General features: G+C 42.8%; 1 protein-coding gene across 3 annotated transcripts in view; it reads left to right on the top strand.

The window, feature by feature from the left end:
• PARVB (parvin beta) overlaps nt 1-19,594 on the top strand; it is a 57,029-nt gene that overhangs the window by 11,782 nt on the left and 25,653 nt on the right. The window contains exons 1-3 of one of the 3 annotated variants that reach the window (XM_058191116.1): nt 6,026-6,079; nt 15,861-15,950; nt 18,356-18,426. In XM_058191116.1, the coding sequence (XP_058047099.1) occupies nt 6,079; nt 15,861-15,950; nt 18,356-18,426 (162 nt within the window). In that variant the 5' untranslated portion in view covers nt 6,026-6,078. Of the gene's footprint in view, nt 1-6,025; nt 6,080-11,838; nt 11,979-15,860; nt 15,951-18,355; nt 18,427-19,594 lie in introns of those variants that run through there. The other 2 variants (XM_058191115.1, XM_058191114.1) reach the window with 2 other exon arrangements.

Here is a 19,594-nt window from a genome sequence, read left to right as displayed (position 1 = left end):
TTTTTAAGAAGAGATTGGACAGAAGAGATTTATCTAAAATGAAATAGTGTCTCCTGCTTGAGCAGGGGGCTGAACTAGAAGACATCCAAGGGCCCTTCCAGCTCTATTCTATTCAAATTTAAAAGTAGCTGAATAGGTTTCTCAAGGCTTTGCATTATTCTCAAGGCTTTGCATTATTTTCTTATTTTCAGCTATTCTTTAGCTTTTTCCTCCAAAGTGTCATGTTAAATGGGACTTCATAGAAAATTACATTTGAAATAAATACTTCTTTTCAATGAAGGTCTCACTTCAGGACCGTTGATAATAATATGAACATTTTGGACATGTGTATAAAATTGTCCATGGGCGGACCTTGGTATTTGTAAATACAAATCAGCTTTATTTAGTTTTATCTGTTATTCTTTTTAATCTTCACAGTAAATGCGTTCTTTGCACAGAATTGTTGTCTTTGCATTTTAAAAGAAAAGATCTAAAGCAGGGGTGTCAAACTCACGTTGTCATGATGTCATCCCGTGACATATCACGACTTCCCCCCCTTCGCTAAACCGGGCGTGGCCAGCGCATGACGCATTTGGCCCGCGGACCAGGAGTTTGACAGCCCTGATCTAAAGGATTTGAATGCAAATTTCTTCCTTATGCTTCCTTTATCTTTAAATTTTTTTTCTTTTTTGTATTTCGGTTCTTTCACACTCCCTTCAGACATGTGTTATTTGGATTTATATTTTTTAAAAAATAATGCAACTGTATTTTTAAATTTTGTGTTGCCATGTAAGTAGACTGTTGGCTTGCAATGACTGAAGAGGTTCATCACACAACAGTAGGTTTGGCATAGCTGCGCATGTTGGTAATAAAGGGTGTGGTCAATTGTGTTGACTTGTTCATCCTTGTGAGAAAAGATTGCAGAATTGTGCAAGGATAGGAGTATTTATTTTGACTTCCTTAATTATGACCTACATTTTACTTCCTCTGTAACGGTTCAGTGTTTGAAAGCACCTTCTTTTAACAATTTTTGTGAGGCTCTGGTACTTAAGCAGCTATTTAGGAATGATTGGCTGCATGGATGGATGTTCCTTAGCTTGAAATGGTAGACCACTTTGTCAAAGCTAGGCTGTAAGGTTGGGTTCTTCAGCCTTGGGAATTTTAAGGGGGTGGACTTCAGTTCCAAGAATTCTGGGAGCTGAAGTCCACACCTCTTAAGTTTCCCAAAGTACAGGTAGACCTCGACTTACGACCAATTGAGCCCAAAATTTATGTTGTTAAGACATTTGCTAAGCGTACTTTTATATTTTTAAATGAATTTTTAGCATTTTAAATTAGATTTTTTTTAAAAAAAATTGTGGTTAACTGTTTTACATTTCGAACATTTACACACTTTTAAATTTTAATCTTTAAACTATTAAAAAGAAACATAACATGGAAAAAGTGACTGACACTAGTGTTGGAAGACATAGCCATCTGGTTCAGTTCCAGTCTGGGAGAAAGGCACCGGAGATAAAATGGAGTCTGGATGCTGATTGGAAAGAGGGTTCAATGATGAAGCAGAACCACATGGATTCTGGGCAGCTGACCAGATGAAGTTGAAATTGAGGGGTATTTATACCTTCTCTTGGGCTTTGAACTTGAGCTTCCTGTTCAAGAACATGTATTCTATTGGCTGTTGTAGGAGGTCATAGCTGGCTCTGTAGGTTGTCTGAGCCAAGCTTGGTTGACTTTTGGAGGGTGATGCAATGAAGCAGCTTGTTGGGCAATTCCTATTGTGGCTGAGGGCTAATCCTACCTTTGTTCAGACTTTGCTGCAGGGAATTTGCTTATGAATAGAGCTAGCTATCTCTCTATCTGCTGAGGGCTATTAAGAGTGAGTCTGCTTCCTGCCTCTAAAAAAATGTGTTTCCAGGGAAATATAATATTCTGCTTTTTTAAAATATTTCTCAAAATATTTCATTCTTCTAGGAGAGGGGTGGGTGCTAACTTTCTACACTAGGAAGAGACTGACACTAGAAAAGAGGCATCATCACATGTTCCTGTGAAAGGAAGAAAAATAGCTCAGACTTCCCTAGGAAAAAAGTGCATGTTGATGATAGGAGATTCAATTATCAGGGGAAGAGAACCAATCATCTGTAGGTTGGAGATTCAATCTAGGAAACATAGAAGTATAGGACTGATAGTAACTTGGCTCAATGGCAACAACTGTGAGAGGGTTCTTGGAGTCCTAGTGGACAATCACTTAAGTAATGAGCCAGCAGTGTGCTGCAGCTGCCAAAAAAGCCAATGCAATCCCAGGCTGCATTAACAGAGGGGCAGAATCAAGATCATGTGAAGTACAGCTTTATAATGCCTTGGTAAAACCACACTTGTAATACTGCATCGTTTTGCTCACCACAATATAATAAAGATGTTGAGACTCTGGAAAGCATGCGCAGAAGAGCAACAAATGATTAAGGGGCCGAAGCAGTGGTGGGATTCAGCCGGTTCGAGCAAACCGGTAGTTAAATTGCTGGCCCCACCCCTTCCAGGAGTCCCCACATGCCCCATTTTGCCTCCCAGGTAAATACAGGGAGGCCTCCTAGGCTCAAAAAGGGGTGCTGGGGGATACAGTGGGCCCCACCCACGGCCTGTTTTCGTTCCCAGGAGGCTTCAGGGAGGCCTCCTAGGCCCAAACGGAGTGTGAGGGGTGATCCCCCCCCCGCAGCTCGTTTTTGCTTCCTGGGGGTGCAAGAGGCCGAGTGCTGCCTGTCACAACTCCTGGCCACGCCCACCATGGCCACGCCCACCCACCCAGTCATTAGGGCAGAGACCCAGTTGTTAAATTATTTGAATCCCACCCCTGGGCTGAAGGCTAAACCATTTGAAGAATGATTGCCGGAGTTGCATATATCTACTCTAGGATAAAGAAGAACTACGGGTGAAACAACAGCAGTGTTCTAATATTTGAGGTGCTGCCACAAAGAAAAAGGGCTCAGCCTATTTTCTAAATCAACAGATGGCAGGACAAGAAGCACTGGATGGATACTAATCGAGGAGAGAAGCAACTAAAGAGAAATTTCCTGACAGAACAATTAACCAGTTTGCTTCGAGTAATGGTTTTCCTCCCAGAAGTTGTGGGAGCTCCGTCACTGGAGGTTTTTAAGAAGAGATTGGAAAAGCCATTTGTCTAGAATGACATAGGGTCTCCTTGTTGTGTAGGGGGTTGGATTAGAAGACCTCCGAAGTCCCTTCCAACACTGTTCTGTTAAAACAGAAATGGAAAAATGTACATAGCATGCAAAAGTTGGTTAAGTCTAATTTTTAAGCAATCCTTAAACCACAACTTCACAAAACAGGATTCATCGTGCTTTTACGTTGACCAAGAGGCAGCCATAAACAATCACATCTCTAGTACTCAGTAAACCTTCGTGGTCTATTAGCTTCAGCGCATCTTCTGCATTGTCCTTCAGATATTCTTCCAATGCCCTTTTTTCTTCTTCAGCTGTCTGGCATACTTGCAACAATCCAGGCCCAGCTATTTTCTTTGGTTAGTGGAGCCTATCAACATCGCTGCAGGGGTAAAGGGGCTTGATTTACTATCATTACCAGTCTTCATTTTTAGGCAAATATACAGATACAGAAAATGCAGTAGTAACTTCTTCCACATCAAGCAGGGATGCTCAAAACATCCCTGGTCAAAACAGTCGCCACGGCAGCTGCAATGGCACAACTGACGCCCTGTGATGTGCATAAAGACCGCCGCAACTTCGATTGCACTGTTATGCCCGCCATCTTGTTTTTTTTTCACCACAGCCTACAGATCAGAGGTGGGATTCACTTACCTTCCCTACCGGTTCGCAAATGTGAGTGCGGGCACGCTTCACTCACACGCGCCGTCTCTGCACATGCGCACGGCCTTCCGCGCATGCGCAGTGCTCATGCATTATGTCAGGGCGGGTGGGTGGAGCCTCCTGCAGTCGCCACTACCGGTTCACTCAAACAGGACATAACCGGCTGAATCCCACCACTGCTACAGATATAGGGGTGGGTTCTACTTACCTTTACTACCGGTTCGCAATGGGGCTGCATGCACAGAAGCTTCCTGAAGATATCTGGGTCAGTAGGCAGATCCTCCTGCCGGTGTTGTGACTCGTCCTCCCTCCTCTCCTCAGCCGGACCCCTCCTGTCTCCAACCGGGCCTTTTATCAGACTCCGAGTTTGATAATGAAGATGAACGGCCTGTCATGCCTCCAGCCCTCGGCCCTGGCCCCATGCCCAGACAGGATTCCAGGAGTGAAAGGAGTAGCCCAATAAACCTCACTCATACAGCGTGTGTTCCTTTGGCTCAGCCTTCAGAGCAAGAAGCCAGCCAGGTGCTGGAATTACTTGGGCCTACTCCCTCTGACCCCTCCCTTTCCCAGACGCTGACAGCAGATCCAGCTGAAGACAATTCAGAGTGGGTGACCCTCACTTCCGGAGATCTGAGAGGCAACACCAGCAGAAGGAAGGGTGGGGCAGGCCTGGATAAATGCTGAGTCATGGAGCCACACCCCACAGCCTATATAAAGGACCATCTTTTGGCATTCCAACCTTGAGTCAAGCAAAGTCTTATCTAGTTGGCTGATACCGGACCCCATCGCTGAAGTCAACAACTTGGACTCCTGCCTGCCCTGATAAACCTCGAAGGCACTTGGCAAGCTGCAGAGGGTTCGTTGCCACGTTTGTTACGGACTTCCTTGACTCGTTCGTCGGAGTGGGGGTGGGACAGCCGGTTTTACTACCGATTTTTGTGAACCGGTCCGAACTGGGGGCAACCCACCACTGTACAGATACCCTTCAAAATGCAGTGGGGTGGGAATGGGAAAATGCGATTTCTGACCAGGAAAAAGGTACACAGGATTCTGTTTGGAGACAGAAGATGAGATGGTTTGTTCCCCCTCCCCAGCCTTTAGCAAGAATGGAGTATTCTTTTTGAAATTAATAGCTTTATTAATTTATAATAAAAGAGAATGTGAAAGGAAATATTTGGGAAATTAGGAAAGGAAAAATGGAAGTGGATAGTGAGGGATAGCAATGGAAAAAGAAAAAAAGGCATTGACTTCCGACTCCTTTGGTGCAGTAAAATAAGGCATTAAGATCTACCCTCAACTTTTTACTTTTTCATAACCCTTTCTATAACAACAGATCTATCTAACTGGTAAAACCCAAAATCAAAGTTTCATTTTTTCCCCACCTCAAGCACAAAGTCCAGAAGTGGTTTCCAAGTAGAAATGAAGGTATTTGTATTTTTTTTCTTTAATCCACTGCAGTCAATTTATCCATCTCTGCTAACTCCCGTCAGTTTTTGTTGCCATTCATCCATTGTGGGGATCGAGGTGACCTTCCAGTTCTGTGCGTAGAGTAGTCTGGGTGCCATCAACATACAGAATGGTGTATTCTTGATTTCATTCCCCAGCTCCAGTGTAAAGGTTTTGCTGTGTTCTTTGTGGCCCCTTGAAAGTGGAAAGATTTCACCTATCATCTTCCAAGTCTCTTTGCTGGATTGGCCGAATGGGATTATTTGCAAGTGTTTGTTGCTCTCTGAAATTATAACCCTTGTCCAGTTTTTTGCTGATGATTTTTGAAGAGTGAAGAATTAAACCACTAAAATGTAAACTAGAAAGCCTTGTTTGGCAGCAACTAAATATTATTTTGTAAGATTTTAGAAAGGTTGAATCAAAGAATTAGAGATGGAGTCCCCGGTACTTAATAATCCCCCAAAATGACTGGACCAAAGGTACCTTAGTTTTTCTTACTCAGGAACTGGACTAGAGTAGAGCTGAGCCGTTTACTTACTGGCTGGCCACAATCAACCAATTGGTTGTCTGACCAACAGTTATCTGGAAATAGTTGTACAAATAAGGGATGTGAGGAAGAGAAGGTTTGAGGTGGCTGTGTGGTTTGTTTCTGTTTTATCGCCTTCTGACTGATCTTCCTGCAGAGTCATTTGTGAAAGTGGGAGGGTTTTGTTTTTAGATTTCCAAATAATTGCAAGCAATAGTGGGCTTTTGGAAACCCAGAACAGAAGCTGTTCATGCGCGTATCTCTCTGTCTTGGAGGGATCATCAGTTTAACAGTGAGTTGTTTGCTCTTCCTCTTCTGTTCCTTTTGCTTCAGAAGATAGTTAAACTCTTAATTTACCTAAGACAGTGATGGCGAACCTATGGCACGTGCGCCACCGGTGGCACGCAGCACCCTCTCTCCGGGCACGCGAGCTGTCGCCCCAGTTCAGCTCCGCTGCACTTACGCGTGTACCTCCCACCGGCCGGATGGTCTTCAGGTCTCTGCTGTGCATGTGTGGGAGGTGAGGGCCATGTGTGCATGTGTGGGGGCAGCTTGTGCATGCACGGGGGGCGGGGGGCATGCACGGGGGGGGGCAGGGCACATGCATGGGAGATGGGGGGCATGCAGGGGGCCATGCACGCATTGTATTTTGGGGGTTCATACATACGCGCACCAGTGGTGGGTTTCAAATTTTTTTACTACCGGTTCTGTGGGCGTGGCATGGCTCGGTGGGCGTAGCAGGGGAAAGGAGAGTGTAAAATCTCCATTCCCTACCCACTCCGGGGGAAGGATATTGCAAAATCCCCGTTTCCTCCCGATCAGCTTGGACTCAGGAGGCAGAGAATAGATGGGGGCGGGGCCAGTCAGAATTTTTACTACCGGTTCTCCAAACTACTCAAAAATTCCATTACCGGTTCTCCAGAACTGGTCAGAACTTGCTGAAACCCACCTCTGGGCACTTGGTCCGGAAAAGGTTAGCCATCACTGACCTAAGACTTACATTACAAGAGAGGATGCTAGAGTTAGTTAACACTGATTATTTAACATTCCTGTGTTGACTTGTACTCAGTCTGTAAGTTTGATTGGAGACATTTGCTTATATAAAGTTTTATAATCTTGACAGAAGAGCAATCTGTCCCAGTTTGATCCCAGTGCTATCCTGCTAAGAACAAACAGTTGAGTTAATTTAACAATGAAGATAGAGTTGGAATAGTCCTTGCCAAATTTGGAAGCAGTTTCTCATTTCCATTTTTTTTAAATTCCCCGTCTAGATTTGTGAGTAGCCTTCCATCCAAATAACCAATGTGGTTCAATAGTGTTTCACTTTTTAAGATCAGCAAAGGTTGGCTGGGTGTTAAAGTACTTAGGACATGGCTTCATCTGGTGCTTTTTGGCTTCACAAGAACCCACAGGGCCGAGGTCTGGCTCAGGCTGTAAGAAGCCTGTTATTAAAACACAGCTGCCTGCAATTACTGCAGGTTCAAGCCCCACCAGGCCCAAGGTTGACTCAGCCTTCCATCCTTTATAAGGTAGGTAAAATGAGGACCCAGATTGTTGGGGGGGCAATAAGTTGACTTTGTAAATATACAAATAGAATGAGACTATTGCCTTACACAATGTAAGCCGCCCTGAGTCTTCGGAGAAGGGCGGGATATAAATGTAAACAAAAAACAAAACAAAAACAAAACAAACAATAAAGTTGGAATTGTATTTTAACCTTAGCCATGCACAGGCACTCTCTAAGAATAGGATGTGATTGGAAGAAAAAAAAAATCTAAGCATTTCTCAACCTTGGCAATTTTGAGATAAAATGTTTTTTTTTAATTTATTTTGCATTTATACCCCGCCCTTCCCCGAAGACTCAGGGCGGCTTACACTGTGTTAAGCAATAGTCTTCATCCATTTGTATATTATATACAAAGTCAACTTATTGCCCCCAACAATCTGGGTCCTCATTTTACCTACCTTATAAAGGATGGAAGGCTGAGTCAACCTTGGGCCTGGTGGGACTTGAACCTGCAGTAATTGCAGGCAGCTGTGTTAATAACAGACTGTCTTAGCAGTCTGAGCCACCAGAAACTCCCAGAATTTCCCAGCCAATATGCGTTTTTATTTTCCAGCCATCATTCTTCCATAAATAGAGCTTGAGTTTCTTTTCTTACAAAGGCCAAATTGATTTGAAAGTTTTGTTTCTGAAATTTGATTCTGTGATAGTTCATTGGCCGAGGGAAGTTAAAACTCAACATGCTATTCTGAACCCTCTTCTTATAGGTCTCTTTCATAGGTGCTTTTTGTCAAGGGGGATCCATTCTATGATGCTTTGGTCTACCTGATCATGTTTATTTATACAAAGGTCAGTGTTACTAACCATGAAAGCAGGGCCGGGTTCCAAATCCCGTTGCTACTGGTTTGCTTGTGCGTATGTGCTTACATGCACGTGTGGCATTTATGCGCATGCGCAGAAGCGTTCTGGTGGGTGGGCGGAGCCTCCCGCTATTGCTACCGGTTCGCCCGATCCGGTGCAAACCGGTCGCAACCCACCACTGTCTGAAAGAGATACGGAGAAATTTCTGACAAAGCCAATTGTTTGGTTTTATTTCTTGCTTGTAAGTACAGTAGTAGTAGTCTTGCCACTTGTGATGAGTTGACATTTCTAAATAGCTGATTCTTGCTTGTTCTGGGGAAATGGCTTGAAATGGAGAAAACATCAGAAAAAATGACAGTAAAAAGAATGATTTTTGTTTCTGTTTGCAGAGCTGTTACTGATAAAATAGCGAAGTTCAATACTTTGACTCTCCATAAATCAAACACTTTGTTTGCATCGTCTATTATTATTATTATTATTTAAAAATGGGCTGTTTATGCATAGCATCCTATTTTTTTAATACTTAAGTTTTTTTTAAATCAAAATATCAAATCAATGCATGAACAGTGTGGCACCTGAGTGTCATACATTCTGATACAAATAAAACTAATTAAGTTTATCATAATCCTTATATTCAATCCGCTTATATATTTCTAATAATAATGCGTATTTATATTATAATCTATCATTGTTCAATTATTCCACATTTTCTCTTGTTATTACTTTCATTTTATGATGTAAAAAAGTATACGCTAATATTCCCCCTTTTCTTATTTCTATCACTTATTCTAGCTTTTGATCATATCACCCTTTGTTAAGGAACTTTTTCTTTCCATCTTATCTAATTTCTAATCATGTCACCTACTTTAAAAAAAAGGAAAAAAGAAGAGAGCGAGAGAAGAGAAAAAGTAACTCAGAACAACAAAAGTAACTCAGAAAAATAATAATAAATATCATCCATCTATTATCTCTTGCCCACTTCAATACTTGCTATGCTTTACAAAAAAAAAATAGGTAAGAAGAGTAAATCAAGACAATATAAAAATAAAAAAGAAATTATCTATCCATCATCCCTTGCCCGCTTCAATACTTTAGTTGCTGTACGGTAAAACTGAGGTCTTTTTGAGTTGGTAAAGTTCTCCATCCCAGCTTGATTTACTCAGAGAGCACTTGTGTCCCATAATTAGCTGCTCTATTCAGTGGCTTCGCAGCTGCTGTTTTTCAATACTGTGAAGTTCAGATCTTAGACCAGAAATAACTGCAGCTATAATTAAATAGTACTTATCATCTAGCTTCTTTTGAATATCCAGATTACCATTCATAGAAACTCATTTGTAGAGACAATGTAGAAGACAGCTGCACTTAATTTTCAAGGGCTATTGACTTTTAACTGCTAGATTTTTAGATTGCTTTGCAAAGGAATCTACAGTATGTCCTTGTCTGCATAAGATAATGTTGTATTGTATGACTTTTTGGAGAGGAGGAGAAGACAGTTAGATTTCCAAGTTGAATACTTAGTTTTGCGTTCTGTGTTTCTGTTTGTTTCCTGAAAAGTATTCAGGAAAGTATACAGGATAATGTCCTGTAAAGCAGGGGTCTCCAACCTTGTCAACTTTAAGACTTGTGGACTTCAACTCCCAGCAAAGCTGGCTGAGGTACTTTGGGAGTTGAAGTCCACAAGTCTTAAAGTTGACAAGGTTGGAGACCCCTGCTGTAAAGCACTATGGAGCTATATATAAATTTAAGTGCTATTACTGTAATGATTATTATTATTATTATTATTATTTATTCGATTTTTATACCGCCCTTCTCCCGAAGGACTCAGGGCGGTGTACAGCCAAAAGTAAAAACAGACAATACAATATACAATTTAAAATACAAATTAAAAAACTTATTTTATAATTGGCCTAAAAAACTTTAAAATATATAAAACTAAAACCCCATTAAAATTAATATTAAAAAATTTAAAATCGATAAAATTTAAAATCGATAAAATTTAAGCCAGCCCCGCGCGAATGAAAAGATGTGTCTTCAGTTCGCGGCGGAAGGTCCGAAGGTCAGGTATTTGGCGTAAACCCGGGGGAAGCTCGTTCCAGAGTGTGGGAGCCCCCACAGAGAAGGACCTTCCCCTGGGGGCCGCCAGCTGACATTGCTTGGCGGCCGGCACCCTGAGAAGTCCCTCTCTGTGAGAGCGTACGGGTCGGTGGGAGGCATGCGGTAACAGCATGTTGATGTTGATACATGGACAGAATATCAGTTGGAAGGGTCCTTGGAGGTCTTCTAGTCCAACCCCTGGCTCAGGCAGGAAGACCAATACAAATCTCTTGGTATGGTTGTCCAATCTCTTAAAAACTTCCAGTGTTGGAGCATTCATAACTTCTGGAGGCAAGTTTTTCCACCGATTAATTGTTCTGACTGTCAGGAAATTTCTCCTTAGTTCTAGGTTGCGTCTCTCCTTGATTAATTTCCATCCATTGTTTCTTGTCCTGCCTTCAAGTGCTTTGGAGAATAAGTTGACTCCCTCTTCTTTGTGGCAGCCTCTTAGATATTGGAACACTGCTATCATGTCTCCCCTAGTCCTTCTTTTCATTAAACTAGACATACCCAGTTCCTGCAGCCGTTCTTCATATGTTTTATCCTCCAGTCCCCTCATCCTCTTTGTTGCTCTTCTCTGCACTCTTTCTAGAGTCTCAACATCTTTTTTTTTTACATTGTGGTGACCAAAACTGGATGCGGTATTCCAAGTGTGGCCTTACCAAGGCATTATAAAACGATATCAGCACTTCATGTGATGAAGAAAAATAGCTTTTATTTCTTCACTAGGTATCTTGCTCTTCTTAAGAGTTCCAGGATTTTTGACATGGTTAAAAGGACCAAAACCTACTTGTAGGAAACCTGATACATACATAATCCCTAGAGATTAATGGATCAAGATGGTGCTATCCTCACCATGAGTTGTCAACGGAACTCCACTGGCTTTGCGTGCTTTTCTAACAATTCCTGAAGGAATTTTTTTTTCATATGTGCCACGCACTGACAGTCTTGTCACCCTCTTGTGATCTTGGGCTTAGCTCGTGGTCCTGAGAAACGCCAGTTGTTTTTTGTAGAAATGCCCCCCCCCCCAATTGCCTGCTGGGTGCAACCCCAACTGTGACGTATTTTCCCGTGTTTTGATGGGTCTGGCAGTGGTGGGTTTCCAATTTTTTTACTACCGGTTCTTTGGACGTGGCTTGGTGGGCGTGGCAGGGCTTGGTGGGCGTGGCAGGGGAAGGTTACTGCAAAATCCCCATTTCCTCCTGATCAGCTGGGATTCAGGAGGTAGAGAATAGGTGAGGGCGAGGCCAGTCAGAATTTTTACTACCGGTTCTCCGAACTACTCAAAATTTCCACTACCGGTTCTCTAGAACTGGTCAGAACCTGCTGAAACCCACCTCTGGGGATCTGGTACCCTGCAGACCTTCCTTCCACTGTCGCGGGCATTTGTTGAGCAGTGGGTTAATCTCCCCTATAGATTAGTCGCTAGAAACCCTGTTCACACTCAGAGAGAATGACAGCTATTTAGCTCCTGTGTAAAGCATCCATTCTTCTTGAATTTCACTCAGTCTTGCCAGGGTATCTTCTATTACACCCTTCGCCTCTGCTGGGAGCTGCCGTTGCTTCTGGAAAAACTGTGACCAAGTCAGTCCAAGTTGGCCGGTCAGTTTCTGTCACTCTCCTCGCCTCATTTTGGACCGGCAACTCTGCCCTTCGGAGTAAGAGGCAGCCTTAATGCTACAGGGTGCTAGTATGGCACCTCTGCTTTGTAAAAAGTGCACGAAAACAAGAGGTAGGAAAGAAATATTGAGTGAATGCCTGCTTCTGTGTGGATTAACTGCATGAGGGAGATCTTGCAGACACCTGGGCCTTTCTCTGCTAACATGAAGCCTTGTCTTTGCCATACTGGGCAAATGTGCAAATGGGTTGTGGGGAAAAGCACACTTTTTTTTTATTTGTCACACAGTATATATAAGCATAAGCATGAAATAACTATACAATATATAAGCATATATATAAGCATAAGTATGTAATAACTATATTAATTGGATATAATGAAAGGAAACAATAAGACAGGAACGGTAGGCATGCTTGTGCTCTTATGCACGCCCCTTATAGACCTCTTAGGAATGGGGTGAGGTCAATAGTAGACAGTTTTTGGTTAAAGCTTTGGGGATTTTGGGAAGAGACCACAGAGTCAGGTAGTGTGTTCCAAGCATTAACAACTCTGCTACTGAAGTATATTTTCTGCAATCAAGATTGGAGCAGTTCACATTAAGCTTAAATCTATTGTGTGCTCGTGTATTGTTGCAATTGAAGCTGAAGTAGTCTTCAACAGGAAGGACATTGTAATAGATGATTCTATGAGTTAAACTCAGGTCATGTCGAAGGCGGCGGAGTTCTAAATTTTCTAAACCCAGGATTTCACTTGCATATCTCTGTCTCCTCCCCTCCCCAGCTCGCTCTGGGACAGTAACAAGAAGAGGATAGCTTTGTGTTGTGATTTATTTTTAGTTCCACATTCTTGATTCAGCTTCTGAGCATGGAGATTGCATTGGGAAATACTGGGTGGGTGCTGCTGTTTATACCGTGCGGAGACTTGAGTTAGAAGGGAAAAGCTGAAAGGATTTTCACCTTTTCAACAATTGGCTGAAAAATGTGTCATGATAAGAGATGCTGACCATCATTTGAAGTGATAAAATGATGCACTGTTATAGCATTGTGGAATATGTTTAGCTGTTTTTAAGTTGTAACTGGAACTATGAGATTTAATGCAGAGAATCTTATCACTGTTGTTGTTTTTACCCGCGAAAAGCATTAATAGCAAATGAGGGTGTTGGGTTTTTATGGTAATATCAGGTCATTCAAAAGCCTTGGACCACAGTTCCTATTATCCCCATCTCACTCGGATAGTGGCTGTGCACAGTGTGATATTACAGTCTTAAGTCAGTATTTCTCAACTTGGGCAACTTTTAAGTTGTGCGGACTTCAACTCCTAGAATTCCTCAGCCCAGGGAATTCTGGGAGTTGAAGTCCCACACCTCTTAAAGTTGTCAAGATTGAGAAACACTAGCCTAAATGATCTGAAGGGTGCTCGGTTGGAGAAGGGGTCTACACGGGGTCTATTTACGGGACTGCCTGCTGCCACCAATAGCCTCCCAGCGACCTGTGCGCTCCCATAGGGAGGGCCTCCTCAGGGTACCGTCAGTCAAACAATGTCGACTGGAGACGCCCAGGGGGAGGGCCTTCTCTGTGGGGGCTCCTGCCCTCTGGAATGAGCTGCCTCCAGGGATACGACAACTCCCCGACCTCTGGACCTTTCGACGCGAGCTAAAGACTTTCTTGTTTTATCGCGCAGGACTGGCCTAACGTATTTTAAATGTGGGTTTTATTATGGTTTTATCATTGTTTTTATTTCGTTTTGGCCTAATTTGAATTAGATTTTTAAAATGTTTTTTAATTTTTTTAACTTTGTTTTTATTTGGCTGTAAACCGCCCTGAGTCCTTCGGGAGAAGGGCGGTATATTAATTAATTAATTAAATAAATAAATAAATAAATAAATACACAACAAATTAAGCCTACATAATTGGTTGGAAAGGAAATCTCTGGTAAGTACTATGGTAAAATTGGGAGAGTAAACCAGGGGCACTTGCGTGTGCTCTCTCTCTCTCTCTCTCCCTCCCTCTCTCTCTCTCTCACGTGGTGGCTCAGTGGCTAAGACGCTGAGCTTGTCGATCGAAAGGTTGGCAATTCAGCAGTTCGAATCCCTAGTACTGCATAACGAGGTGAGCTCCTGTTACTTGTCCCAGCTTCTGCCAACCTAGCAGTTCGAAACACGTAAAAAATACAAGTAGAAAAATAGGGAAGGTAACAGCGTTCTGTGCACCTCTGGCGTTTAGTCATGCTGGCCACATGACCACGGAGACGTCTTCAGACAGCGCTGGCTCTTCGGCTTTGAAACGGAGATGAGCACCGCCCCCTTCAGTTGGGAATGACTAGCACATATGTGCGAGGGGAACTTTTATCTTTACCTTATCTATCTCAAGAAGGCAGCTGCCACTGTGTGATTGAAGTTTACTTCTTTTTTATATGCATTGTGGCCAAAACGCTGCCTTTTTCAATCTCCCCTCCACCAATGGATGTCTCTGATTCAGAATCCAGCCAGAGAACAAAGCCAAAGTAACATCATTTGATGCAGAGAAGTGGCTCTTTCTGAAGAAAAGCCCTGGAGGTGGTAGTACTGGAGTCAAAAAGATCCAAGCAGGCTGGAGGAAAACAGTCCATCTTTGTTCTGGTGTTTTCTGTTTTTGAGAGTTGGCCTCCTTCAATGCAGTTTTATTGCCCAGAACACAAAAGTTGTTGCTTTAGCAAAAGGCAAAAAGGTTCATTTTATTCAAGGCCTCTGGTTTTTTATTTAATCTGGCATGTTTTAAGGCTGAGTAAGTCGAAAAGCCGATGCAACCAAGAGGATTGACTCCGGTGGTCTCTGTCTTATTCTTGAAGAGTCCAGAAATGTTTCATCTTCAGCTCCAATTTGAAACCGGCTCACGTTTTGAAGAATTATTAGAAAACAAGTCTGTTTAATAATTATTGGGTTCTAATTTCTGGGAGGCTTTTCTTTGGCATATGCAGTATGGCTACTTCGCTTCTGTTTTTACTAATTACACTAAAAAAAAAAGAATTAGTTTTTACTAATTCTCAATCATTCAGCATTGGAGAAACGTATATTGTAATAGTTCTTTGCTCTTTCAATTGCTTGAGTAGCAAAATTAAAGACTGTCGTGGCTTGTTCTTCCATTGTGTTTCAGTAAGAACAGAGGAAGATACATGAAATTAAAACAAATATTGTTTTAATAATTTGGAGGAATAAAGCAGATTGCTTAATGCAGAGGTCCCCAACCTTGGCAACATTAAGACTCATGAACCTCAACTCCCAGAATTCCTCAGCCAGCCAGCATGGTATCCAACCTGCAGTATGACTGGTTTGGGAATTCTGGGAGTTGAAGTCCTTAAGTCTTAAAGTTGCCAAGGTTGGGGACCCTGGCTTAATGCATACCTTTCATATGCTGCCCGCTTACATGCTTAGTTTGCAGTTTGAATTTTGCTCCTTGTTTCAAGGTTACAAAGATACTAAGAATTTTACATGACTTGAAAGTAGTTTGCTTATTTAGTATCCTACGACTATCACTGAGTGTTGTACCTTATGATTTATAATTATCGTATTTTATGGTTATGATCATGATTCATCACTTGTTTGTATGTACGCTGAGAGCTTAAGCATTGGAGACAAATTCCTTGTGTGTCCAATCATACTTGGCCAATAAAGAATTCTATGCTAGAAATGTTCAAGTCTTTCCACAAGATAAGAGCACAATAATTTATATTTGATTTACCTTTCCAATATATTATCTGAATTAGCTACAGCCATTTAAGGAAGAATGAAAAGAGGTAAAATAAAAATGGGGGAAAAAACCCTTCAAAATTTGCAGAATAGTTATGGACTGTAATAAGCAGTTACCCTAAAAGTGGAGGGGTTTAGCATAACTTCAGCCAGTCCATTCAATCCAAGCAAAGAGAAATACAATCTATGAAGCATTTTTCTTCAAGCAGAAATAAATCTAATTTTAAGCTATATACAATTAACAAATATTTTTGACCTCTCCATTCTTTCAGTGTCTGATTTGCAAGAAGAAGGTAAAAATGCTATCAATGCGCCTATGTCCCCTGCTACAACTGATCTTCATCCAGAAGATACATTACTAGGTATGTATGAATGCAACATCATAGAGTTATGACGTGAACAAAAGAATTTAGTTTTCTTTGTGTGTTAATTGGAAAGAACCAACGATAGGATGCTCCAGGATCCTATCTCTAGCTCAAATTGTGTTAATCAACATGAGATTTCTGAATTAAAATCAACAGTTAGTTAATTTAAGAACTGGTGTCTTCATATATGCTTTCCCCCCACCCGTGCAATCCAAAATTATTTTTTTCATTGCTGACCTTACCCAGATCTGGAACAAAAATAATCTAAATTAGGGCTAACCAGGGTTGAAATTATTTCCAAAATTTGTGAGTTTTCTACAGCTTTCTTTGGATTTAGATTAAGTATTTTCTGAGCCATACCCTGATACAACTCTAATCCAGTATTTAATCCTGGGTAAAAATGCAGGATTAATATGGAAGTATGTCTAGAAAAATGAGAAGGTTTTTTTAAATTCTCTTTGCTTCCTCCTGGTTGCCTTTGGAAAACTCCTTTTTTGAGGGTCACATCTTCTATAATCAACCATATGATCACATGATAGATCACATGATCTGAAAGCCCAGTTCACCAACAGTGTCTTGTTCATGCTGTGAGGCAACCAACACGATGTAACCATTTGTGCAATGCCTTTTTCAATCAACCAGAATAGAGCTGGATGGCAGCTTGGAGGTCTTCTAATCCAACCCCCTGCTCAAGCAGGAGACCCTATATCAGGGGTCCTCACACTACAGCCTGCCGGCTTGATACAGCCCACCGAAGCCATTAATCTGTCCTGTGCGGGACCATCAGGCTGCCCCGCCCATATCATCCCACCTATCTGCCGGCCCCACCAACTTCTGGAGGCCAGGGAGGCCAAAAACAGGACTGTTTTTGGGTGGTAAAATGCTACTGGAGGCCAGGGAGGCTAAAAATGGGAAACATGGAGGTCTCCTTGGGGGAGAGGGAGGGAGGGAGGGAGAGAGAGAGGGAGGGAGAGAAAAGGAGAGAGGGTGGGAGGGAGAGAGAGGGAAAAGAAGAGGGAGAGAAGGAAAGGGAGGGAGAGAGGGAGGAAGGGAGAGAGAGAGAAAGAGGGAGGGAGAGAGAGGGAGGAGAGAGAGAAGGAGAGGGAGGGAGAGGGAGGAGGGAGAAAGAAGAGAAGGTGGGAGGAGAGAGAAGGAGAGGAGAGAGAGAAGGAAAGGGAGGAGGGAGGAGATGGAGGGAGGAGAGAGAAGGAGAGGGAGGAGAGGAGAGGAGAGAGAGGAGGGAGGAGAGAGAGAAGGAGGGAGGGAGAGAAAGGGAGAGAGGGTGGGAGGGAGAGAGGGAAAAGGAGAGAGAGGGAGGAGAGAGAGAGGAGGGAGGAGGGAGGAGGGAGGAGAGAGAAGGAGAGAGAGAGAGAAGGAGAGGGAGGGAGAGAGGGAGGAGGGAGAGAAAGGGAGGAGGGAGAGAGAGGAAAAGGAGAGGGTGGGAGGGAGAGAGAGAGGGAGAGAGAGGGAGGGGAAGAGAGACGGAGGGAGGGAGAGAGAGAGCGGCAGGGAAGGAGATGGAGGGAGAGAGAGAAGGAGAGGGAGAGAGGGAGAGAAGGAGGGATGAAGAGAGAGAGGGAGGGAGAGAAGGAGGGATAGAGAAAGAGAGAGAGGGAGAGGAGAGGGAGGGAGACACACACACACACACACACACACACACACACACACACACACACACACACACACAAACAGAAGTCCCTCATAAACACCCCAAGGCAGCCATATCCCTTCACTAATCTGCTTTCCACCCCCAGGAGCATAACAAATTGAAGTTTAATTTGTGTTTAATTTGTGTATTGTGTATTGTTTGGACTGCTAAATTGGCCAGGCCTACCCAGTCACATGATCACCTAGCCATGCCTGCCCGGCCGGTCTGGCCGAACAGTCTGAGGGACTGTGAATTGGCCCCCAGTTTCAAAAGTTTGAGGACCCCTGCCCTATACCATGTCAGACAGGTGGCTGTCCAGTCTTTTCTTAAAAATCGCCAGTGATGAAGCACCCACAACTTCTGAAGGCAAAACTGATCCACTGGTTAATTGTCTTCATTGTTAGGAAGTTTCTCCTGAATTCCAAGTTGATTCTCTCCTTGATTAGTTCCATCCATTGTTTCTTGTCCTGCCTTCAGTTGCTTTGGAAAACAAATTGACCCGCCCTCTTCTTTGTGGCAGCCCCTCAAATACTGGAATGCTGCTATCACGTCACCCCCTAGTCCTTCTTTTGTCTAGACTTGCCGTATCCAATTTAGATAACTGAACGTCCTTTTCTGGTTTATGAAATGAAATAGTTTTTGCCATTTATAAATCAGGTGGCAGCTGATGTCTTTTAATATCAATTTCTGAAACAATGTGCTTGTGTTTGTGCCACGATGGCGTTAATGAGGGGCTTCTTTTTGAAATTGCCAGAGGAAAATGAAGAACGTACCATGATAGATCCCACTTCAAAGGAGGATGCCAAGTTTAAAGAACTTATCAAGGTGAGGAAGACGTCAATGCAGAGGTTTGCCTCCCTTTGATGTAGGTTATCTTAAGATGAAACGGCTTTGATTTTGCGTTCCGGGCAGCCCAGAGAAATGACTGCTATGCCTCCCTGGAAAATTCATTTGGAGAAACTATCACAGGAGAAGCCACTGTAAAGCAATAAATCTTAGTTAGTAAATCCACTGTATTTCTTGTCTTCATTTTTATCCAAGAAGGAAGTTTTAGTAGGATACATCAAAAAGAAAATCCATGCACGTGCCTTGAAGAATGGACAGTAGCAGTGGTGGGATTCAAATAATTTAACAACCTGTTCAATTGTCCTAATGACCGGCTGGGTGGGCGTGGCCAGGGTGTGTGAGAGGCGGCACTCGGCCTCCTGCACACACATCCCCGGGAGCAAAAATGGGCCGGGGGGAACACACACCCCTGTTTTGGGCCTAAGAGGCCTCCCTGCAGCCTCCTGGGAACGAAAACAGGCCACAGGGGGTGCATGGGGTCTCCTGGAAGGGGCAGCGCGGGGAAGAGCAGGGCCAGCGGGTAATTTTAACTATTGGTTCGCCCAAACCGGCCTGTACCGGCTGAATCCCACTACTGGACAGTAGGACTAAAATCGAAGAGGAAAGAAATCCTTGAATCAAAAACTTAAAAGCTAAAAATATTATCTGATTTATATTAGTATTTTCAGAAATGCTACCTTTTTTAATTTCTCCATCCTTCTCTTAATTTTGGGAAGAGAGGAGATGCGGTAGATGTTCACTTGTATTTCTCTGTGGAGAGGTTTAGGAAATTGAATTGTGATAGAAGAAACCTACTACATTATGCTTATCGTGTTTGTTGTGCCAGTGTTGAAAATGTGAGTACTTTCCTCTCTGTTGATTTACAGAGCAAGTTGTAGGTTGGTGTATTGCAAAGGAAATCTCTCTTGGTTGGAAGGCAGCCCGACAAGAAAAGATTATGGATACAGAATATTGACTGAGGAAATAATAAAGGAAATTATAATCTATCAAGTAGATAGATACTTGTATGAAAAATGCTGTAAAAATGATAGCCGTCTTCCAGGATGACAACAATGTTTTTTGCTAACCAATCCAGAAAAATAGATTGAAAGTTTAACAACTTCCATGTCCACAGGAATTGATCAAAATCAGCAAGATCGTGGATGTG

The sequence above is a fragment of the Ahaetulla prasina genome, chromosome 7, assembly GCF_028640845.1.
Source record: "Ahaetulla prasina isolate Xishuangbanna chromosome 7, ASM2864084v1, whole genome shotgun sequence".
NCBI lineage: Eukaryota > Metazoa > Chordata > Lepidosauria > Squamata > Colubridae > Ahaetulla > Ahaetulla prasina.
The sequence above is the reverse complement of the archived record's forward strand: the minus strand, read 5'-3'. Positions and strand labels throughout refer to the sequence as shown.